We start from the raw sequence: 26,401 nt of genomic DNA, 5'->3' as shown, positions 1-26,401 counted from the left end.
TTTTTAATATTAAGTATCGTACTTCTCTCTTGATATAAGACACTAATACATAATTTAATGTATGCAATATACCTATAAGGAACTAAAGAAGTTATAATTTACTAGCTTATGCCCGCGACTTCGTCCGCGTGGACTACACAAATTTCAAACCTCTGTTTGAAATTTTCAGAAATCCTTTCTTTAGTCATAATAGCTATCTGCATACCAAATTTCAGCTCGATCTGTCCAGTAGTTTGAGGTGTGCGTTGATAGATCGGTCAGTCAGTCAGCCAGTCAGTCACCTCTTCCTTTTATATATTTAGACTAGCTTAAGCTTGCGATTTCGTCCGCATGGACTACATACATTTCAAACGTCTATTTTACCCTCTTAGGGGTTGAATTTTAGAAAATCCTTTCTTAGCGGATGCCTACGTTATAATAGCTATCTGCATGCAGAATTTCAGCTCGATCCGTCCAGTAGTTTGAGGTGTGCGTTGATAGATCGGTCAGTCAGTCAGTCAGTACGTCACCTTTTCCATATATTTAGATTAAACATTCTTCAAATAAAATTTGTTATGCGTTGAATAAAATTAAAAAGAAAAGAATTCAATTGAATACCCGATCGATAGTTATATGTACAATAGTTTTCATTGCGATTCGTTCGGTTATTGAGATGTAAAACCACGTCAAACTAAGCGAATGTGAGTTGGTGCAGCCGGAGTGGCTGAATCACTTGTTTTAACCAAGATAGAACTTCATTGAAATGTACAGAGTATATTATTTTCTGCTTCTTTTTGGACTACCCAGAATCATCAACGCCAGCGTGGTCGGCCGAGGCGACGTTGGCGTGATGAATTAGATAAATTTACAGTTACGTGGCCTGAAGAGGCACGAAATAGAAAATTGTGGAAGGATCGGAGGGAGGCCTTTGCCCAGACGTGGGACAGCACAGGCTGATTTAGATTAGATTAGATTAGATTAGATTTTATTTTATTTTGTTTAGTATGATGAACTTCGGATTGCTTCGGGCAGGCAAACGCTTCGGGTGACTGGTAATTGTTAGTGATATTAAAACTAACCCAGCTCTTTAAACATCACTATGGAATTAAAGCGAATCGCATTTCTCACAACCATTTTCATAGGCAGTATGTTTGTATGCACATAAGTACACAATACCTATTGGTGCCCTCCAGTACGATGGACTGACTATAAATAAAGAGTGGCAGAAAGTGGTTGCATGAGAAAGGCTAAGAACCGGCTGTGGCGTCGCACATTAGTGAAAACATATCACTGATTCAATACAAAAAGGACACAAGCCGAAAAAACACTCTTTTATAGCAGAGCTATTCAAAGTGTTGAAATTTATTTTTTGTCTACCTATAGCTTTGTGCTCTTTAATCAATTATAATGTTAAAGCTGCATTTAATGATGTATAGAGATACTCGTATGTTACAAGTGTGTCCTTAAGAGATAATATGTATAATACGTGACAGCTCGAGATGGCAATTGGAGTGGAAACACCCGGCACACCACGCAACCCCCGCGCTAACCCGGTGCGGGATAGCGTGGGTGAAGTGCGCGTGTGCGGGATAGCGCAGGTGACGTGCGGCTGTGCGGGACGTCCACCCGCCTCATACCCCGATTGCCATCTCGACTTGTCGCGACTATACAAATGTACGACTATACGATGATGATTTTCATAAAAAAGGAAGAGGTAGCTAGGTAGGTAGTTAGCTGTTAGGTATCTATAAACGTACTACGTATAGAATTATCATTCAATTAACGATGGTTTTATGTTAAGTTTACCTTTATAAAATACAATGAAAAAATTAACACATAGTGGTTAAATGTTAAAATAACAACCAAATACATTTTAATTCTGATAAGTTAATGGATGCCGAGACAATATAAATTCTTAATGTATTACTTTTTATCAATAGTGTATTATGTAATTTATCAAGTTTTTATTTTTATATTTTTACTCTGTTTGTTTATCAGTCAATAAGAACACGCAACGTTCTAATTTCGAATTGAGATGAAACTCACATGGCATGCAGAGTCGGTTGAACGAGTGCTGTCGGTGAGATAAACAGACTGGTTTCGATATCTCAAAAAAGGCAAAATGCCCTCTTTTTATTAAACTCATACACGGGAAGTTGCCTCCGATACCTAATCTCACGAGGTAAGTGCAGTTTTGACTTTAATGTGTTAATAAAATTGTAAACGTTTTGTCGGCAAACGAAGCCCAAAATTTGTACCAGGACTCGTTCACGAAATGGACTGCGATGACAGCCACAATCAGCACGCTCGTAAGGAACACGGAAAATGTATACGCATATTTATTTAAAGAATTACTTTAATGATAAAAATGTGAATTTAATATAAATCATTGAAAATATACAACAACGCCATTTTATGGTTGCAAATTTAAATTGTGCACAACACTGCGACTTCATTAGATATTGTAATTTGTAAGAATCAGAAAAACCAAATTCTTCGCCAAGGCGACTTAAATTTTAATAAACTCACTCACCAAGGTTGGCTGACATGATATCTTGGTCCTTTGGTTTCTTTTTTCTTGGACGACCTTTTTGTCGCGGTGGTGGCGCCGATGCCCCGTTAAAAAAGGGGCCTTTAGGAACATCAGGTTCTATTCGCCCAAACTCAGGCGAAGGGTACGCAGGATAGTGAGGCCCTGGCGGAGGCCCTGCGTAGGGCCCCGGGCACATTTGCGGGGGACCAGGTACTGCCATGTGGGGACCGTAGTCCGGCATCGTTTCATAATGTAGCCTGCAATATTATAACTTATAAAAGACAGTGTAAATAAGTACTTTAAATTAATCTTGAATTGTAGTAAGTAGTTTTACTTGTTTAAAAAATATTCTTTTTGTGGCAGATCTTCAGAAGCGGGACATATTTAACTGTTTTTCTCGCGGCAGCGACCTCTGCAGCGGCGCCGGCCTCCCACGACGCGGACGTTCGGTCGAGATGGCTTGACGCGAAAGTGCTAGTGCATGTCGCGTCCCACAGCAGGCTTTTGCCATTTTGCCATGGGACGAGCGTCAAGCCATCTAGAGTTAGACGCTTGCCGTCTATCATGAACATTCACTCTAACTATAGTACCTTAAAGGAAATATTGCATATCGAACTTTACAAAGAGATTTCGACTTCGAAGAGTCGTTTCTATCTCTATCACCCATACCTATGTGATGTTTCGTCAGTCTCAATGACAGAAACAAAGCTCTACAAAACCATTATTTCTTAAGTTTATTTCTAAAGTTCGATGTGCAATAGTTCCTGCCGGGTACTTACTGCAATGCCGTTCTTATTCATTTCTTCTCTCTACCAACCTGCAATAAACAGCCGAATCTCTAATGCCGAACGTGTCGCCCTTTGTAAGCCTCGTGCTGCATAGAGCGCAGGAGAAGCAATGCACGTGGAACACGAGGTCACGGGCTCTCATCACCAGTTCCGACGCAGAAATCGGCGTGTTGCACCTCGCACATCGTTTTGATCCATACAATCTAGGAAAACGAGAAAAGTTATAATTAATAAACATCTCAAATGCAATTAATGTTATTTTTCAGTATTTAGCTTTTCCCATATTTCAAAAGCCCTGTACTGTTTTAAGTCTTTATTTTAGATACGTGCGTATAGTGCGCAACAGGTCGGGATTACAATCGCGGTGGGGACGCCCCGCACACCCGCACAGCCCCCGCGCTAATCTGATGCAGGATAGCGTGGGTGCCGTGTGGGTGTGTGCGGCTCATATCCCGATTGCCATCTCGACCTGTCCCATACTATAGGTATAACCTACGCAACGTGTCTACTTCTTTTTTACATATAAGATAAGTTATAAGTTTATGTTAAAGTAAAATTACTAATTGTCCAAAAATTTGACTGGATCATACTTAGTTCAATTGAGTAGGTAACTTTAGATTAACGTATGTACTCGGCAATTAAAAAAACTCAGGACTAGAATGATCGCGATAATGCACTTACCGTCCTTGTCAAGAGTTGTTAATTACAGTCTCTAATCTAGATTTCAGAATCTAAATATATAAAAGGAAAAGGTGACTGACTGATCTATCAACGCACAGCTCAAACTACTGGACGGATCGGGTTGAAATTTGCTATTATGACGTAAACATCCACTAAGGATTTTTGAAAATTCAACCTTTAAAGGGGTGAAATAGGGGTTTGAAATTTGTGTAGTCCACGCGGGTGCAGTCGGGAGCATAAGCTAGTAGGATATAAATTGATAAGTGAGCGTGAGCATGGTGTAGCGAAAATGAGTAGGGAACCATCAGACCGTATAGTGTTGTAAAAACGTCTCTTTGGATGCTACAGATTATATGAATCACAAACGTAGTTATTTATCTTTGAGTAGTCAGTAGCTAAAAATTTGCCGGTAGAATTTCCCGGTACCATAGCAGATATCATTTCTATTATTTTATTTAGGTGCACTTGTATGACAAGTTATGGTTATCATGAATCTTTAACCGCCAATGAAAGCAAATTGAGTTGTACAGTACATGTCAGGGTTAATTAAAATAAGTTTAATTAAAATTTTTGCTTTGCTTTTTTTGGTGGTAAAAGTTTAACGGCAACCGTGACGTAACATTAATTTTCTTCCATGCAACTGGTTGTTAGACTTACGTCCAATTCTAAAAAGCCTTACGTACAAATGTAATATTAATATTGTGCATCAACGGCACCGTAAAGCCTGGCAGAGTAATAATTTACATAAAAAATAGTCCCAGATTATAATCGCACAACACCTAGTGCTTACAGAGCGGGCTAAGTGTGCGCGCTCGGACTGTGTGGCCGGCGATACCATCGTTCGTGACCGACGACCACGACTGCTTAGTTTCGATGGCTTCATTTTAACCTTGCGGCTTAGAGGTTTTGTGAGGAGAGCTGTAGGTGGATAAACAAATCGACCTTGAGTCTTGTCAACGCGATGTATTGGCGGTAAAGATTGAATATATCAAGTAAAAGGAGGTCTGGACAACAGTTGAGAGGATATGCCTGCGCATGGGTACTGTAGTACTATGCCTTTCCTACAGCGCACTAATCGAACGTTTCAATAGCGCATCGGTGCAGGCATCCCTGCCTTCATTCCTCTACATAATATGACCAAATAGATTGATATACGAATGAAAATCCAGGTGGGTTATCGGGATCGGTTCGGTAAAGCCAGGATAGGCATTGGTTTGTTAAGTATTTAATAAGTATTGAGCTAGTTCGACTAGAGTAAGCAGAGCTTTTATGTCTCTATGAATTGTACGCCTGTTTAAATTTATGAGTTATTTTTATCTGGCATCAACTATATTTAGGTAGAGTCTGTACAAAATCAGTTATCACTCGCCATTTTAACTCTATGTTTCAACTGGCATGTCAAAAGTACGGTTCACTATTAAAATAAGGACTAAAATCGTACCTTTGACATGAAAGTTGACACACAAAGTTAAAATGGCGAGTGGGTTCTTATTTTTTACGCATTATATACAATGATATCTAAGGGTTATCACATAACACAACATTATTCGCAAGATGTAGGAGGACAGGAGCTCCAAAAAGGCTACCTACCGACACACTGCAATTTTCAGTACTGAAAATGCTAATACACCAGTCAGCAGCATCGGGCGCATTGGAGGAATGCAGGCGAGCTGATACCACCGGTTTGGAATGCCTTTCCTACCAAGAAGAGCCAACCAAACATACTTTTTCAGTATTTGATATACATATTATTGATACCTGGTACTATATTTTAATTAATCTATCATAGAAATAAAATATAGTATAGTCCGTAGAAAATGACTCCACACGCGGTATTTTAACTGCATGGGTAAACTGTCATGTCAAAAGTAGAGTTCACCTTTAAAATCAAACTTTTGACAAATTCTGCGCGAGGATTTAAATTTTACGCGTTCTAATCACCTTATCAACTCAGCAATTGGTTACATTAAAAACAAAACTTAAAACTTCTTCTATACATACCTATGTCTTAATTTTGTTTGAGTTTTAGAAAATAATTCAGAGTCGTTTGATCGAGATAGGACTGAGTCGTGGAATCGAGACCACACGGGGATGTCTCACTCGGGAGTCGAACCCACTATCTAGAATCTTGACCCTTTACCGGTTTTAATTATCTAACTAGAATTTGTTAGTGTGCTGTGAATAACCCTTTTCATACCTACTGTGCGGAGACCAGTGCTCTGTAGTGAGCCGGCTATGGGTTGATCGATTGAACCGTTTCGAAGATTACCCCGGAAAACAGGCAGAAAAACAAAACAAAAAATATGTTTTGACTACGAATTAATACACATAACAAAATCGGGAATACAAAGGGCAGGTAGAGCAAAGTGCACAATTCCTTTAATTGTATCTACTACACTGCACTCAAAATGATAAAACATAAATTTTTAGAATAAAATTCACCCGATGTAAAATTCATCATAACGTGTAGCTTATAAATCTATTAACACATTTCTGATTTTCATTTAATAACGAGAGCCTGATTTTGAGATTGAATTTCCAAATATAAATAAAAATATCAGAAAATACAAATTTTAATATGAGCGAACGAGTATAATAATTAGCAGTATAGGCCTATAAACGACCGACAAAAATCTGAAACTACACCCTGAACGCACGTTAGGCTAACGAGCATCGAATTAAAAATTTGGTATCCGAAACCTTAAAACCCTTTATCGTGGTACCAGTACGGTTGCCATGAACCTCCAATATCGAGGATTGTCCTTTTTTTCTATGTGTTACGACTAAAGAGCGAGAACAATAAATGATATGTTTTAGGGTTCCGTAGTAAACAAGGAACCCTTATAGTTTCGCCATGTCCATCCGTCCGTCCTCGGTTAATCTCAGAGACTATATTAGTGCTAGAAATCTGTAATTTGGCATGGGTATAAATATTAATTACGCCGACAAAATGGTGAAATAAAATTGTGATAGATATTTTTTTAGGATAGCTCCCCTACATGTAAAGTGGGGATGAATTTTTTTGCTCATCTACCCCATATTTTGGGGTCTCGTTGAATAGGTCTTTTAAAAATACTGTGGATGTGGGAACATCATTTTTTCGATTTCTAGATCCGTTTGTAAAATATGATGTTTAGAAGTTTAGTTAGTTTGCAAATTTTTATTAAGAGTCAAGTATCCACCCCCTCTATCAGCCAAATAGCCAAATGGTAGTATATAGGAACGTAAAAAAATTCACAGCAGTAGTATATATAATCAACTTTAAAGAAAAACTATCATGGCTAAGTAGGTTTTTAAAGGTTAATTATTGTACGTAGATATTATGAGTTGCATATTAGATAATGTATATTATAGTTTTATTGTATTTATGATTGAATTGTGACTACGGAACCCTACACTGCGCGTTGCCCGCCACGCACTTGGTTGTTTTTTTTATTAGGTATTATAAGACTTGGCAGTAATAAATAAAATTATGACATTTTTTGCTAGAAATTATTATGATGATAATCAATATTTAGAAAACAAGAAAAAGTTAAAAGAAATACCCACAACTACCATGTCATCTTAAATCTATTACCACAGTTAAATATTAGATAGTTTTAATAATTTAGTATCAAACTCGATATGTTAAGTAAGAATGCACTGCATCAACTCGCGTTTGATTCGCGCTATCTATAAATACACGTTTACATGTAGATAACATCGATCATAAAACTGCTTTACCTTCTTAGGTTTTTTATCATTTACACATAATATGACTACAAAGTCTATTTTCACTTGTACAAGAACTATGTACATCCTAATATTTAATATTATAACTGTGAAAGTGTGGATGTTTGGATGTTTGTTACTCAACCACGAAGATGATGCCTCTCAATATAGTTCAAAGTTTTCATAAAACCTAAACTTATTGAAAAATTCTACTACGATGTAAAGAATTATTAAATGATACGAAAGCTTGAGAATGAGTTGCCTTAAAGCTTTGATAGTTCTAATAAGTTTTGTGTTAATAAAAAGTATATAGGTACCCGACTGAGTTTGTTGTGGGCTCTGACCTGGGTGCGTTTGGAATCCTCGTAGCTTTAGTTTTAAGTTTACGTAATGATTATTATCACCTTACAAATACAACAATCTACAGTCAAAACTAGTACCTACTTTGAATAAATCATTTGACTTTGACTTTGAATCGTCCCAATAAAATTGATTTTAATCATGGTAGCCGTAGGTGCGATACCGCGGGACGGTGCGCGTTTCACGCAAGAAACCCGTCAATTTGTCACGCTGCCTCCAACAATAGCGAGCGGCAGGCTTTATTTGTTAATAATGTGTCACGGCGAACGAATGTAACACGCCTATTCACCGGCTATAATCGCGATACCTATGGTTCCCCGATACCGCGTAAACGCATATTAACTTAGTTGTATTGTTTTTGAAAATATGGATTTCGTTGAAGTACTAAACAATGGTTCACCCATTCATATCTCAAAAAGAAAAATCCATACTATGACTATAAATACTTGTCTTTGATATATAAGTACCTATTTAATAAATATTTCATGCATAATATATTATTCTTGTTTCATATACCTATAGGGAAGTATTTCTCTCTGTCTGTATGTCTATCTGCCTGCAAGTTTACAAGTCCCATCCAACCAACGGCCCATCGAAAAACGTTTTTGAAGAAATTTGGTACCTTCTAAGATAGCTTATATCTTGGGGACGGACATAGGCTTTCATCCCGGTAAGTCACATTTTATTATTCATTTTGAAATTTTCACTTTTTTATCTGTTTTACAAATATCCAAAACGCATGATTACGTGGCCGCCATGTTAATTCCGACTGTGAAAACACCATTGCGTACCAATCCGGGTGACGTCATGACAGCTCACGATTGAACATAAAAAGATGGCGGATAGCGTTTACGCGGCGAAAGAAATGCAAAACTTAAATGCATTTTTATTACACTATATCGATCGAATAAAATTGTTGTATATTTTTGATAGTTTATAATCAATCACTTTAGGATCAAATTAAGACACTTATCAAAAAAGGGTAAAATATCCTATTTTATCTGTAATTGCATTTATTTTGTGCCATGCCAAATTGACTTTCGTGAGCGCCTAAATCGAAGAATAACTTTTTTTTAAACACTTGCAATTTTGGATACCTAGATAAGCTTTATCCACCAACTTGTATCTCCCGACCATTCGTAAAGAAATAGACCGTACTTTATGAAGGTGTTATTCAGGGTACAAATTCCACAGACATATTACATTGATAGGTAAGGCCTTAAGCCCATATTATGCAATTGTAAACAGCAACCATATGAAACTATCTACAGTAACTATATAAAACATATTATAGTAGTATACCTACTAGCTGCCCGGCGAACTTCGTTCCGCCTAACCGTCGATTCAAATTTTTTAAATTTTTCTCTCCGTAAGAACCATCCTCGTACTTCAAGGAATATTATAAAAAAAGAATTAGCGAAGTCGGTTCAGCTGTTCTCGAAATTTGCGATGAGCAACACACTTAGCGATTCATTTTTATATTATAGAGATAAGTAAACACTGCTTAGTATTCAGCTCGCAATGACATTATTCAACGTTTACGCGGTCGGAATTCGGGTACCGACAGGTGATTGTAACAAGCTCATTAGATATTCCTGTGCATAATTAAATAATGAGCAAAATATTGTGCACAGAACATAAAAATCAAACATCATAAATCAATGATCAACATTTGACTTAGATTAGAATGTGGACTGTACCATAGAGGAATGAATGAACTTGTGCAACGCACTTTGGTTTTTGTTGATGATCAAAATTTTCTAGTTTCCCCCATCGATATAAATGTCCCCCAAGTCTTCGTAAGTCGTAACGCCTACCCACCTATGTAAGGCGTATAACCGCCTGACATGTAGCTGAACCTTAAATGAGTATTTTGTAATTTAGTAAGTATATACCTACAAATCGCTAAAAATGCAGTTTAATATTTTATTTCCTATCCGAGATCCAACGGTTGGTGGTATCGTATCCTTAATAAACCATGACAATCCATTAAAAGAAACAACCGCATTGTTAGGAAACCATCATTCTCCTCGGAACTGGCTTCGCAATGGCAAAAAGACAATTCAGTATGTCCACGCAATAACCAATCGTCTTTCAGACGACTTACACACGGGGAATACAAAGCAGAAGAGCCTGACCCGATCAATTGATACAATCCAGCCCTTACCGCGAAAGGAATAAGGTCCAAAAAACAAATATAGATTTTATGGTAGCTAAAGATGCATTTGTGGCACTAATTACAACTAATTATAAAAATTTTAAGCACTGAATCAATTTCATGTTCGACATTAATATATATTACTCCCCTGCGGTGTAAAAATATCTTCATTTTGTACCATGTTCGTGCGGTTTGATCTAAGGCACCTTATTATCGTCTAGGCGCAGCGTTCACTTGTTAACATGTTAGTAAACGATCACTATAGCGCCATTAAATTTTATATCTTGTGGAAAGGTGTTATGTTAAAAATGCGATTCGTAATGGCGAGGAGGTCTATATATTACTTTGTATGGACAGGGCTATTGAACAAACAAAATGGCACTGACTCAGTGGTGGCCGGAAGCACATTCCATATTCTAGGTTCTTTTTTGTTAGTCCCTATTTATCCATTGGAGGAAATAGGCCTCCTCACGTGCAAGCTATTCTACTAACCCAGTGTCGGGCAAGCCTCTAGACCCAGGGTCTAATGAGGAAGTATTCTCAATTATTCTGCAAACAACTTAAAAAAGCCAAACCACGAAATTCTATAGTTAACTAGATGATGCCCGCGACTTCACCCGCGTAGTTAAGATTTTTAAAAATCCTGTGGGAACTCTTCAATTTTCCGGAATAAAAAGTAGCCTATGTCCTTCCCCGGGATGCAGATGACAGAGAGACAGACACAATTTCGCATTTATAATATTAGTATGGATATCTGAAGAACATCACAATTTTGTCAATTTTGTTGAAGGACTGGTCCTGACTTTTCAGTTTCAAAAAATCCTAATTCACGTGTATTTTTATTACGTATCGATAGTCTACATTTCAAATTTTGATTTCCTAACGTGAACGTGCCTACTTTAGGGGAGGTTTTTTGTTAAAAAAATTACCTCTTTTTGTACCTGTAGGGAGTGGATTTTTTCAGAATACTATCATTCAGCGGTTTGGGCTGTGAGTTATCTGTGAGCCACTTAGGACATAAGCTTTTCGTTTATAACAATAGAGAGATTTTTAATAAATAATATGGAAGGCAGAGTATTGTTGTCTTTGCGGAGTGCAAGAAACATTGCATATAGATCTTAAAGACTTTAAAATAAAACACCAGTCGGGACTAATGCGATACCCGGTGGGATGCCTCGCTGTAAGATTAATAGGGCGTCACCTACAGACGGCGGTGTTGCCATTAATTAACACTGAGCATCTGAGGTTATGTCCTTACTCGTCACAGTATTGCCTGCCAATCGTTCAAAACGCCACGGCCTTACTAAGAGAAAAAAGAAATTGTATTGCATAGACAGGATGCACCTTGAGAAACTCACCGAAGACTTAAGCATATTTGAAGAACTGGTCAAGGATTTGGTAGAGCCATTACAACTGGGGTAAGCAGTGCATTTATGTCTCTATGACCTGCACGCCACTGCTAGTAACTACCGTACAAGAAAGAATTTTTTTTAATTTTTTTTCGCAATGTAATCACAAATTAACGGTTTTTGGATTTTTCCAGTTACTTGTGCTGCCAGTGTGCTGCCAAATTCCATGATTGTATCAACGGGAAGTAAGCTATAGGTTTTGATTCCCTATACAAGTCTTGACAGACACGACAGAAAGGCAGACAGATACAGGTTTTGCAAACTTACTTCAGGGTCCCTGGCACAATTTTAAAAAGACCTTTTAAAACAAATAAATCAGTTCATTTCATTTCATTTCTGACTGACAACGAAGTGATGGTTTAGTGCTTGCAATAGACTTGCATACCGGGGGTTCCGTAGCTCGAAGAGAAACATATACCTATTATAGTTATGTGGTTTAATTATTATTAATCTACCATCTCAAAGTAAAACAAATATATTTTTTGGGACCCCACAGCTAAGTTTTTTTTGTTATGGTTTATTAACTTATTGTAGAGAAGGATGTCATATTACAATATTAACAAAATATCGCTTGGCCAAAACTGAAACGCTTTCGCGTCCCCGTGGTAGGGGAAACTTGAACTGATTTATTATTAGGACCATAATTTTAGACACCGCATAACCAAATTAGAATGAATTGATGACGCGCGCTTTTACCTGATGTGCCTGTGATTTAAATTTATAGCTTTCCCAAAATAAAATTGGAGTATTTATATATATTTTGTGAAAAAGATGTAGTCATTGGAAAACTAGGCAAAATGTGCATTTTTGTGCCGTTTGCCGTGGAGACCCTGGGGCCATGGAGTCTTAGTGCTAAAAAAATTTTAAGAGACATTTCACCGCGATTAATAGCCTCATCTGGTGACAGAAGGGCTGGCTAATTTTTTGCGCAACGTATCAGCCTGGCTGTCCAACGCGGAAATGCAGCCAGTATTCTTGGCAGCATTCCACGCGGTCATGATTTATATAGTAATTAGATAAGTCACATAGATATAAACTGTAAATATTTTAAATATGTTTGTAAATAAAGCTACATAAAGTAAAAAAAAAGCAGAATAGAAACTGTTGTAGGTATAGGTACCTAATTCGATTATATGTATACTTATGAAAATTTTCAAAGATATTTCTGACTCCTTGTACTTAGATAACTGTTTTGGTGCCAACGCATATTGAAACTACGATCCATAATCTATATATATATAAAAGGAAAAGTGACTGACTGACTGACTGACTGATCTATCAACGCACAACTCAAACTACTGGACGGTTCGCGTTGAAATTCGGCTTGCAGATACCTAGCTATTATGACGTAGGTATCCGCTAAGAAAGGATTTTTTTTAAATTCAACCCCAAAAGAGGTAAAAAAAAGGATTTTTCAAAATGCAAGCAACCCCAAGGGTTTGAAGTTTGTGAAGTTTGTACGAAAGTCTGTCAGTTTTGATGTGTCTATAAAGAAGTTTTGTGCAATTAGCAGTTTGACATATATTAAGATCAACCCTGGGTGTAATATATTAGTTAGGGAGGCGAATAGGGGAATTTTCGGTAATACTCGAGCGTGGCAGTTTAAGATATGAGAGATACCTTAGACCTAATAGAACAACCTTGTAAAGTATTTAGCTCTATATGTAGTGACGCGCGCCTAGGATAGACGATCAGATTAGTAAAAAAAAATCGATAGTCTGAAATACTCGAGCGCGTCAGATTAAGATATTGGGGGTTGATTTTAGTGTTTTAAGACTAAATTTAACTAATCTGACGATAAGTCCTTGACGCCCGCCGAGTTATAGGGTCGCGAACTTGTAAAAAAAACGTTAATCCGGCATTCTCGAGCGCGATTTTTATTTTGAAGAATATAATCTAAAACTTACTAAAAATACAAAATCTGCCGGTTTCCGCATGACCGGAAGTGTGGAGGAGCCATTTCGTCTTCCGAAAAACGCGTTGCGGCATATAAGTCGCGAACGATACATTTTACCAAAAAAAAGTTTAAATAAACAAAAAAGATAATTTTATTTTACACAAAAATCTTTACATTTTTGTCCAAAGTTAAAACTTTTTGACTTAAAGCATCATAAAAACTCAAACTCCCGGTTTTTTGAGTATATCTGTATATCTCGAAAACTGAGGGTGTTAAAAAAAATTGATATTAAATAACGATAATTAAATTATGTGACTTTTATTATATCTCAAATTTTTTTTTATCTAAAGCTTCTCGACAATTTTTGTGGACTCGGAAAAAGTTACGCGTATCTGTATACAAAAGTATCATTAACATGTACAGTTTCATGTATGTATATTATTCAATAGCCTGTTGATCCTCACATTGTTTTTTGGACGTACCGTAAGCAAAACGAAGTGAAGAATTGAAGCAGAAAAGAGGAATTTGCCATAAACATGTAATACAGACTGAGCGCTTCGCGGAAATATGCCGTCCTACCAGTATTTTTCCTTAATTTCGCAACATTGATGGTGGGGGAAAAAGCGGTAGAAGGGAAATTTCGGGAAATTACTATTTTTATATCATTTCATTTTTTTATACAATAAATAATACAATTCGTACTATATTTCATCTACATTTACGTTGGTTGTATCTATCGCTTTATTGTCATTCTTAAATTCCCCGTTTTATCAAGGAGAAAGAAAGGAAAAAAAACCAAAAAACCTTTTTCGGTCAGATTAAGAAAATATGCTTTCAGGATACCGAGATAAACCTCCCCTATGAAAATCTGACGCGCTCGAGTATTTTGAAAAAACTTTTTTATTTTGCATTTTCAAAAATTCATCGTAACTTATCGTCGCGCCGAAATCGTCAGTTTTTTTAAAGGGAGCTTCCTTGGGGCCTACTCAACACCCCTTCCGAAAATCTGACGCGCTCGAGTAATTTTTTTTTTTTTGCATTTTTGACTACTTTATATGCCTACCCCCACCACGCAAACTGGCAGATTAGTATACCGTTGTTATCAGAGGCACTTAGGGCATACGTAGTATGAATATCTGACGCGCTCGAGAATGCCCAAGTAACTGTTTTTTTTAACATTTTTTAAAAACCTTACACGCCAAACCCACCGCTAAAATGGTTTTTACCATACGAGCTTTTCTTTTCGAAATTATTTTATCTTTCGATTTTGATAGGTCTCGACGGCGCGGCGCCGTTGAATTACGCCATTTAGCTAGGGGCGCCTCCCTAACTATATGGGTTTAAAATTTATGTAGTCCACGCGGACTAAGTCGCGGGCATAAGCTAGTAATATTATAAACGCAAAACTGTGTCTATCTGTCTGTCTGCTAGATTTTCACGGCCCATCAGTTCAACGGATTTTGACGAAATTTGGTACAAAAATAGCTTGCATCCCAGGGACGGATATATTCTGGAAAATTTAAGAGTTAATTAATTAATTCTTTATTTCAACCAAAAAATAATTGTACATTTATCCACTTCACATCCAGAAACTCGCTTGAGTTTATATGGATGAACACACAGGATTTTAAAAAACCTAAATCCACGCGGGCGCAGCCGCGGGCATCACCTTGTTCTCAATAAAATAGACACAAATCAAATCAAATTATTTATTTGCACGATACACGAAGCGTTCCGTACGATCATACAAGAAATAGCACTTTTTAACTTTTTTGTGATGTAGATAACCACAAATTCACAGTTTTCGGATTTCTTCCTTATTTGTGCTATAACATACATTTTTTTATTTATTTTTACATTGCTACGATAGGTAAGTAAATTTCATGATTCTATGTCGGGAAGTAGATACTCTATAATTTTGATTCCTTGAATGCACAGACATGATAGACAGACAGACAGCGAAGTGATTTTATAAGGGTTCCTTTTTTTGGAGATACGGAACCCTAAAAATTATAAAACAAACTAGGTACGTATAAAAATTACCGTAATGTGCGCAACATTTATTGTACACTGAAATAGCGCCATTGTGTTATAAAAATGTATAAACTTTTACTGACGGTGATCACTCAAATAAGCAAACTCAAACACTTGTAATAAAATTACCACATTCAAGAACATTAGGCAGTGGTCCGACCGCGCCGGCGAGAAAACTAACTATCGGCGATTTTCTCTCTCAAGAAACGCACAATAAATGTACCTACATTCCGTGTAAACGAAAGAGATGCATATATCAAAAGTTGCTCTTTGACTGTTCACACTGCCGGTGATGACTCTCTTTACTAGTTTTGTCACTGAGCGTCACTTGTTTAACCAAATATAAACTCGCTCAGCGATATTCGTTCAGCGATGCTCGCTCGCTTGAGTACGTGTAACGCGCGCGCAGGTTTGCACAGGACTGAGCGACCGCGGGCGAATGGCGCGAGTAATCGCTCGTCGCACTTGCACACTCGCTTATAGCCCGGCGACAAAACTATCGAAACTACACACTCGCTTCCCGCTGATCGCCAACTAGTTTAAGTTACTCGTTTCTCGTTCATCGTCGGCGATCGAACCACTGCCTTATGAATACAAAGGAAATGAATATAAAATTCTGTATTCATAATTTTCTTGAATTCATACATTCATCTGTATGAATACATAGTATTTATATTGTGCAAAGATGTTCTTTATCGTAATATCATAACACGTGCGTAGATTTTATCTGTCGCCCACCTCATCCCAAATTGGGTACACGTAGGTAAGTTGTTTCGTATACACGTAAAATGTCCTGAAAATGTACTGCCACTAAAAACTGTCTTACCATATCATTTCTTTTTACTAAACAGTTGCTTACATTTATTTAAAGAGAGAGAGAGAGACAAACTGTGCCGTGTCTTTTAGAATTACCTATACGAATTCCGTTTCCATGTTAATACAATGTTATGTGAATAAGCTGTGATAAGCCTAGTAGTTAGGAAGTCCGCCTTCAAATCGGAGGGCTTGGGTTCGATCCCGGGCACGCACCTCTAACTTTTCAGAGTTATGTGCGTTTTAATTAATTAAATATCACTTGCTTCAACGGTGAAGGAAAACATCGTGAGGAAACCTGCATGCCTGAGAGTTCTCCATAATGTTCTCAAAGGTGTGTGAAGTCTGACAATCTGCACTTTGCCGGCGTGGTAAATTATGGCCAAGACCCTTCTCATTTGAGAGGAGACCCGTGCCCGGGATCGAACCCCCGATTAGGAGGCAGACGTCTTAACCACTAGGCTATCACAGCTTAATCGAGATTTGAACACATCATTTAGGTAGTATTATTCATCTAAGGAACACGTGATGATATATTTAGCGAATAAACTTTAGCCGTCAAATCCCTGACACCGCATATCGCAATCTTAATAAAACTTTTTGCTTATAAGCCGGTTTCTAATCAGGTTTTATGAACATCTTGCAATTGGATAAGGTACAAACTTTAACAAGTATGGTAACTATTAAAAAAATGTGAGAAAGGCTTGTGAAAAGGAGAAGAGGAAAGGAGACAGAGTTACCGCTATGGAGCTAACATAGCAACATATGCTAGACTAATACCTACTGCTATGATGAGTGTTTTCGCCTATAGTGATACGCATTTTCTGTATGATTGTATACAATTTGGAGAGTTTCGAATCTACAACTACATTATAATCAACACTTTTCGCGTACCACTAAGTTTATTTATATAATTAGTACAAAGATAAAAATAACCTGTTTAAACAATAACACGGATTGACTAGCTGATGCCCGTGCACTCTTCTACGTCCAGAAGGAAAAATTTGATTTTCCGGGAAAAAATGGTCTTAGCTCCTTTCTTCATGGTACAAACTACCTCTGTGAAACATTTTGTCAAGATCGGTATACATACTTTAACTATTACCATACCATTTATCTCTTGGGATCGTATGCCTAATTTCACCAAGCAAATTATTCATGGTTTATGGTTCATGGTTCATCGCGTCGTTGATGTTGCGTATAGCAAGTTCACTCTGGGTACTATCACACGAGTAGATATTCTACAGAGAAGAAGCTTCATACAACCGGCTGGCTGTAGGTACTCACTCATAGCGTTGCTCACGCACACCACAACGTGTCACGGACGCTCCTGTGAGCCCAGTTGGATGGCGAACGGCAAGGCTGTGGGTCGTGCGCATTGATATTTTGATACTTAGCGAGAATATTTATATATTATTTCCGAATTAGTTACGTGTAAATTGTACAAAAAATTAGACTTAGTGATATATTTTGTAGTAACTATATTAAATTAATTTATTTTACTAAAGTAAGCTAGTACCTAGGCACTGTCAGTCTGTCAGTCAGTCGGTTAGTCTGTTAGTCTGTCAGTCTGTCTGTATGTCTATCTGTCTGTCATTCTGTCATTCTGTTGTCAGTCTGTCAGTCTGTCAATCTGTTAGTCTATCAGTCTGTGAGTCTGTCTGTCTATCAGTCTGTCAGTCTGTCTGTCAGTCGGTCAGTCTGTCAGTCTGTCAGTCTGCCTGTATGTCTGTCTGTCTGTCTGTCTGTCAGTCTGTCAGTCTGTCTGTCTATCTGTCTGTCCTGTCAGTCTGTCTGTCTGTCATGTCATTAGCAATTTGCGGGACTTATATTTAGTATTTTTTTCTTTTAATTTTTCACTTGCAACAGGTGACACCCCTATAAGAATAGTTATAAAATTTTGAACAGTATAGGAAGCTTCCCCTCTGTAGGGATATCTACTCGTGTGGTACTATTGTGTATTCTGTGACTCGGATATAACGTTTACGTATCTCTCGATTGACTTTGCTCAGACCTCCGCCCTACCGTTACCCACACATCAAATCATGTGTATCCGGTAGTTGCGGTGGGTAGTTGTAATAGGCAATTAAATTAGTTGGCTTGTATAAATGTTGGGAGTGTCTACAAATAATTATTTGGTTTAAAAGGTAAGTAAAGTGTGTGTGTGTGTGTGTGTGTGTGTGTGTGTTCGCGCGTACGCCCGTGTGTGTGTGTGTGCGTGCGTGTATCATTTCACACAAAATCTACTGGATGGATTTGGCTAAAATTTGGAGTAGGTAAAGATAGCTTATACTTATAGCTATTTATCCCGGAAAATCAAAGCGTTCCCGCGGGATTTTTATAAACTTGAACCCACGCGGACGAGGTCGCGGGCCTCATCTAGTACTTTATAAAGATAGAAATGTACTCATTAGCTGTGAGTTTGTGCTCATTAATTTATTTTAAAGTCAATTTCCGAAAAATTTATCATAACTTAACGCTGACGCACTTAATAACGTTTCATATCACAAATTCTAAACGTTAAGATTTCGTTTCGAAAATTAGTATAGTTGGGTAAATATGCATAAAAACATTATAAACTAAGGCATGACCAAGCTATACCATTTACATATTATCTATATATAAAATCTTTATCTATGTATGTATACTATTTGGGTGCCTGTAAATAATATTATGTGTCTGTAATTAAGAAATAACTACCTCTTATTATTAAGTTCACATGAATATTTCATTATTTATTACGACTGTCTAAACAGAAACATCCATATTTAAACCTTTAATTAACCATATTATGTTCGTTTGATCCGGATAATCTTCAAAACGACTAATCTGATTTTAACGGGACTTTGTCAGGGATGTAGGTAGGTACAGTATTTAACTATATTTACGTCCCGCTGATACCTACTTGTTTACGTTCTGCGCAACAACTCGCGGCTATGTTCAGAACAGTCACAAAGATTGTCGATAGCAATAGATCGTCTAACTATGCAAGGATTAAGGATCTACTATTATCTACTATACTTACCTACCTAAAACATTTCATCCCACGAACATAACGGGATTTGTGAAGCTAATTCACGAAATAAAGCTATGGGTAATCGATGTAAAACTAAAGTTTAAAAGAGTCTATAGGTTACGAAAAATATTCCTTTGCACCTATAAATTAGCACAGTAACTATAGACAATTATAATATAGACAATTATAATAGTTTTTATCAAATAAACTTTTATAAGTGTTAGTTTTGGAATGCTTATCCCATCGAGAAAAACCAGCTAGAAACCCGAAGTTTGCTCTTTTTATATATATTCAATTTACAATAATTTTATGCCATATTGTGGAAAGAAATTGCAGTCCCACGCATTGCTGGAGCGAATCAAATAGGTATACACTTTTTTTAACCATGTAAACGATAAAAAGCCGTGGAATTTTCGATTGCATAATGACATTATACTTTTTGTAAGATTTTTTAAACTAAATAATCAATACAAACGTCGATAATATGATCATAAATACAATTTGCAAATCGATATTGGACTACTCCAGTTTACTCAGTCGGATCGCTTGCTTAATAGACGATGTAATGGGGAGAGTTTTTACATTGCGCGTGTAGGCTTTTTCCTTTGCACTCGGCCAATTGTTCGGAAAATCAATATTACTGACCGCCATCATAAAACCAGCATAATCTTCGCCGACTTTTATTACTTACATCATTAAAGGCCTACACAATAAGTTATTATTGTGTCAGGGTCACTTTTTGCATATATATACTTTGCGCGCGATCTCTATGTGTGTCAAGTACATATTTATTACTAGATGAAGCCCGCAACTTCATCTGCGTGGATATATGAATTTAAGCAGACGAAGTCGCGGGCGTCATCTAGTATTTTATACAAAGATTTTGTATTTTCTCTCATCATTTTCCTATAAGGTCATCGTTATTCATTTATCCTTTAATTAAGGTTATCGCTACTCATAGGTATTATTAGGGTTCCGTACCCCAAAAGAAAAACGCAACTCTTATAGGATCACTTTGTTGTCCGTCTGTCTGTCTGTCTGTCAAGAATCCTACAGGATGCTTTCCGTTGACCTAGAATCATGAAATTTAACAGATAGATTATAGATAGGTTTTATAGCAGACTTTAGGGGAAAAATCTGGAAACCGTCAAGTGGTCACATCACAAAAAAAGTGTTTTGAACAAATAATTAGTATTTTCAACTCATAAAGTAAGATACTATACCGAGTGGGGTATCATATGAAAGGGCTTTACCTGTACATTCTAAAAACAGTTTCTCATTTATCGTGCAAAATGACGAAAAAATACTAATGTAGTACGGAACCCTCGGTGCGCGAGTCTAACTCGCACTTGGCCGGTTTTATTAGATATGTGCCTACTTTTAGGTAAGAATTATAATTCAAACAAAACAAACAATTATTAGACTAGGTAGGTACTAACACTTTTATTAAAAATTCTTATTATGACATCTATTCTATACGGCATCTCAAATATCATACCTAGATCAAAGATTTAGTATCTAGCTTAAAAATATTAAAGTGGATCACTGGTTTTTAATTTAAAAGAGTTACTGTAATCTATTAGTATAAAAATATATCAACTCTAGCTGATATCATTGCTTCAGATGAAATGATCGAGCGTTCACACTCAATATCCTACCTACAACCCGGATTAGCATTATCAGTTGTCCAAAAATTATCAACCTCTGTCAGGTATTCGGTGTCTGTAGTCACCTACCGATACACGCGTACAAGTGTCGGACACTCAACGGATGTCATAGACAAGATACTGATGAACGTACTCTTTATTTCCGACTATTCTAATTGAATTTTACCGTGTACAAGTTCTTCGGTCTAATGGCAGGTCAGATAAAACTGAGCAGACACAAAAAAGGGTCATATTGATTTAAAACAGATGAAACAGTCATTACCATCATCATCATCATCATCATCATCATGCAAATACTTTTTATACATGGCATAATACTGTACCTATATCAAATTTTTGAAAAGAGCAACCGCCGAGTTTCGTGCTCGTTCTTCTCGGTTAGAAAGTCATTCCGGACCAGTGGTAGATGCATCTGACGATTCAAAAATACTTGTAAAAGTTTAGTTGCATAAAAAATATTTTTATTTTATTTTTATCATCAACTCACCACTGGCCCACTAAATGAGCACGTGTAGAGGTCCGAGGAGAGCCTCAGAATGAGAAGGATTTAGGCCATAATCTACCAGGCTGGCCAGGCGCAGATTAGCAGGCATGCAGGTTTCCTCACGATGTTTTCCTGCATCGTTAAAGCTAGTTATGTTTAATTGTTTAAGACGCACATCACTCCAAAAGTAATTAGAGATGCATGCTCGGGGTTGAAGCTCGGTCCTCCCGAATAGGAGACAGATTCTTAACCACTAAGCTATCGCCGCTAATGATGATGAAACAGTAGAGTACCTACTGCAAAGGAAGACTGAGCTACGTGACCGTGACACTTGGGAGGCAATACTTGCGCACTGTTTTGCATAGAAATTTATGGAGAGCATTTCAAGTGAACGACAGTGACGAACGACACTTTGCATAACCGCGCGAGACTGTGTCGCGTGTCGCCGTCGCGTACCGCAAGATTTTTACCTACTACTCTTTACTTGCAGTACGAATGACTTGCTACTGTTTGCTACCATGCTGATTATTACAGTCTTAACACTAGTAATGTACCTACATTTCAAATGGTAAAAGAATCTTTCAAATAGGTGCATGGTTCCAGTGAACACCCTCCACATACAACTTACAAAATTTGCACTCTTTCTTCATAACCTATATCTATATACCTATTGCAAATCAAATTTGAGAAGAAGAAGAAGAAGAAAACTTTTTTATTTGATCACTACACTACAATAAACCTTAAACTAATTAAATTAATCTACTTGTAAGTTGTACATATAAGTAAAAATATACTAAATAAAGTGTTATGTGTGACCAAATATAGTAGGTACCTATATCTAAATTTCAATCTTCAGTCATTGATACATAAATTATAATAAATTAAGTATATGTATAAATATATTTAGTAGGCTTCAGTAGGTAAAGGTAAAAGGTAGTGATTAACACTAAGTTTCATGTTCTAAGAAAATTAAAAATAAGTACCTATTCATGTTTATGATATAGAAATACCGAATTACGTTTCACCTGCTGCTTACTTTAACGATTACTATTAACGATATCACCGTTGTAAACAGAGTCGAATCTGTAAATAAATATATAGTATTCTGTATCGGTATGAAGCAATGGGAGATGTCATTCAAATTTTACAATGCCTATTAGTTTTATCTAAATGAGTTTTTTATATCTCTGCCTGTTTCCTACCGTTTTACATTTTTATAACAGTGTAAGATTGATAGTCTTGAAAGCCTCCGTACCTAATGAATTTCTCATTTTAGGATACGTCTAATGGACGGCGGTAAGACAAATAAAATTCAAATTTCGTTATACTATTCGTCATGGTAGAATTTCTCGAGATTATAAAATAAATACCGCATCTCTATTCAATTCGAAAACATTCGATAGATGATCACGGAAGTAAGAAATTCGAAATGGAGACGCGCGTATCGTATTACCAAAATTGTAACAAATTGCGATATCAGCCCGCGAGGGTCGCGCGCGCCGCAGGAGGGCGCGCACTGTGTTTGCAAATAAACACCCGGCAGGAACCCGGGGCTCACAATAGTGGTTGTGCAGCGGGCTCTTACAATGGTAGCCAGCGTGAAGCCGGCAGCCCACCGATGCGTCGCCTCGCAACACACGTTTCTCACGCGAAATAGGAAATACGCCTCTATGGGAATTCGACTCTAGCTCCATGTTACAGCTGATATTATTATTACACCCGATCACCCGCTGACCGACTCTTGTTGATTTTTAAACATCTACTAGCTTATGCTAACGACTTTGTCCGCGTGGACTAAACAAATTTCAATCCTCTATTTTACTCCCTTAGGGATTGAATTTTCAAATATACTTTCTTAGCGAATATCCACGTCTTAATAGCTATCGTGTGCCAAATTTGAGCCCGGTCCATCCAGTAGTTTGGGCTTTGCGTTGATAGATTATTCAGTTAGTCAGTTAATCAGTTAGTCAGTTAGCTTTTCTTTTATATGTACCTATAGATGAATGATGGATACCCTCTCAAGTACACGTACAAATTTTATATCAATGATCAATATTATTTAATGAAATTATTCGCCCCTTTATAACCTCAAGTAGTTCTGAGGTATTTCTTGCTTCAGGCGAGTCGCAGGCAGATAAGTAAAAACTTTACTTTTATAACTTTCTAATCCTTTCGTCAATTTGGTCTTTGAAAGAGATATTTTATCGAGATGTATTGTGACATATTACTACTACATTTTCTTGTTCTCTGTTTGTCACTATCTCGATTTTAGATTTTTTCATGATTACACCTATTTCGATACTCTTCTCGATTATCCGTTCGAGTATAATTTGGATATTTGAACTAATTGTTAGATACTAAAATGAGATCGTGCAAATTTAAGGTGGATAATTTAGTTTAACCCCAAATCATCGAAATTATAGTTTCTGTATAAACTTTCTAGAGCTGGCGAGAAGAGTTTTGGCGTTAGCGAATCTCCTTGTCTCACTCCTTTATATTTTAGAAATTACTCTCCAAGGGACTCTGTCTTATTATGCAGTGCTGTTAGTGACACATTTCTTGTAATTCTTTTAAATGTTCTATATACTCCCTGATGTTAAAGAGTCTTCCAGAAAAAGTCTTGTTTCAGTGAATCCAATACTTCATTATAATCTACAATAGCTGCAATTTATAAATATAACGTACCTATTCCTGGGTTTTCTCTGTCAAGTGCTTCAGAACATGAATATGATCTATATGTCGTAACCTGCACGGAAACCTGCTTGTTCTATCGACTGCTGTTCTTCTAATGCTATTTTTGTTATACTATTGAGTATTTTAGAAAAGACTTTATAAATGTACTAGCTGATGCCCGCGACTTCGTCCGCGTGGAATTAGGTTTTTTAAGAAACCCCGTGGGAACTCTTTGGTTTTCCGGGATAAAAAGTAGCCTATGTCACTCTCCAGGTCTTAATCTATACCTATGCAAAAAATCACGTCAATCCGTTGCACCGTTGCGACGTGATTGAAGGACAAACCAACAAACCAACAAACCTACAAACAAACACACTTTCGCATATATAATAAGGGTACTGATGAGAGTAAGCATCATCCTAATCCTAATAATATTATAAATGTGAAAGTGTGGATGTTTGGATGTTTGGATGTATGTTACTCAATTAACTGTTACTCAAATAACGTTTAAAACTTACATCATATAGGTACATTCAAAAACTGTAAATAAAAATATAAACTGAAGATCGCACTAAAAGAGTTATAATATACATGTGGCCAAATGGTAAGTAGGTATAATAGAATTAACACTGTTTTATTTAATGGCCAAATTAGTAGATATAACAAACAGGTTTAATAAACATTAATGCTATAATCATTGAAATAAGGAGCACGGCATAAATTCTAAAAAAAAGATAAAGTTCAGAAACTAAATAAAGCCCGAATAAGTACTTACCTACTTTAAAATACAGACGAACGGTTCATATTTTCATAATTCAATTAAAATATATTATAATTATTTCTTTATTTCTTTATTTGATACCAAATTAGACACAGAACCATTTTAAATTACCTAAGTTATGGACTAAGAGCCAGCGCGTGCCTACGAACTGTCCCCAACCTAAAGAGGAAGATAAGCAACTATGAAAGGATCATGGTGGCTTTGGGAGATAACAGGTAATAAAGGTGTCAAAAATCTTACGTCAAAGTAATCAAAGTCTAATATTTATATATTTTCTTCGGAATAGTTTAGAAATTACGTCTGGCAATACATGCCAAACAGTATGGTGGCAACCCGCTGCGACATTCTTTTAAAATTTAAACTTTAAGGGTGTCTGGCAATGCATGATGTGATTTCTAATACTATTCGGAAGAAAATATTTAAAAAAAAATGACTTTATACTTTGACGTAAGATTTGCTGCACTTTTGTTACCAGTTATCTCTCAAAGCCACCATGATCCAAACTTCATAGTCGCTGATCGTTCCTCTCTGTTGGGGACAATACTCAGCAGGGAAATTTTCAGCTTTTATAAAATATCGAAGGTCTCGCATGCCCTGGCTCTCTCTTTCTATTATTTATTCCTTGACGTATTTTGTTATGAGTTGACGTCATAACACACCTATTATAAAGTTTCGACTTGCCTATGACACGGGCAGACTGACGGGCGAATAAGGTGAAGCCAACACCTCATTTTTTATTATTATTATTATTCAGATACAAGTTAGCCTAGTTAGTTAGATAAAAAATTGATGAAATTTTGTACGTAGATTTTTTCTCTAGGAAAGTTTGTAGTTTGCGCTAGACAGTTAAAATATTATAATTTCTGAACTTTTTTTTTTTTTTTTTAATTTTTTTTTTTAATATTACAATAAAACTTAAAGCTAGCCTTATCTAATTACTATATAAATCATGACCGCGTGGAATGGTGCCAAGAATACTGGCTGCATTTCCGCGCTGGACAGCCAGGCTGATCCGTTGCGCAAAAAATGAGCCAGCCCTTCTGTCACCAGATGAGGCTATTAATCGCGGTGAAATGTCTCGTAAAAATTTTTTAGCACTAAGACTCCATGGCCCCAGGGTGTCCACGGCAAACGGCACAAAAAATGTAACTCTCTATAAGAGAGGCATACTTGCGCCGCTTGCCGTTTTCAGCTGTTTCTGCTGCGGCTCCCGGTCTTGATGCTGTCTTCCTGATATGACACGGGGCCAATGTGTCAACGCAAGTTGCGTCAAGACAGTTGATATTTTGAATGTAGACATTCATAATTTCAACTGCCTAGCGCAAACAGTCTGCAAAATAGTATTTTTTATAAATATTTGATCTCCTTGTCTTAATTTCTTACTAGTTACTAGTTTATTTGGCTTAAATGGTACAAA

General features: G+C 36.8%; 1 protein-coding gene across 2 annotated transcripts in view; it reads right to left on the bottom strand.

Annotated features, from left to right (window-relative positions):
* The window catches only part of LOC117995860 (protein apterous-like), a 102,423-nt gene that overhangs the window by 35,910 nt on the left and 40,112 nt on the right, over positions 1-26,401 (bottom strand). For both annotated transcript variants that reach the window (XM_034983872.2, XM_034983871.2), the window contains exons 3-4: positions 3,330-3,503; positions 2,513-2,769 (exon numbers count right to left, since the gene is read on the bottom strand). In XM_034983872.2, coding sequence (XP_034839763.1) covers positions 2,513-2,769; positions 3,330-3,503 — 431 coding nt within the window. The remainder of the gene's footprint in view (positions 1-2,512; positions 2,770-3,329; positions 3,504-26,401) is intronic.

This window comes from Maniola hyperantus, chromosome Z, assembly GCF_902806685.2.
Source record: "Maniola hyperantus chromosome Z, iAphHyp1.2, whole genome shotgun sequence".
In the NCBI taxonomy this organism is placed as follows: domain Eukaryota; kingdom Metazoa; phylum Arthropoda; class Insecta; order Lepidoptera; family Nymphalidae; genus Maniola; species Maniola hyperantus.
Note: the sequence above shows the minus strand (reverse complement) of the source record. Positions and strands in the feature narration are given on the sequence as shown.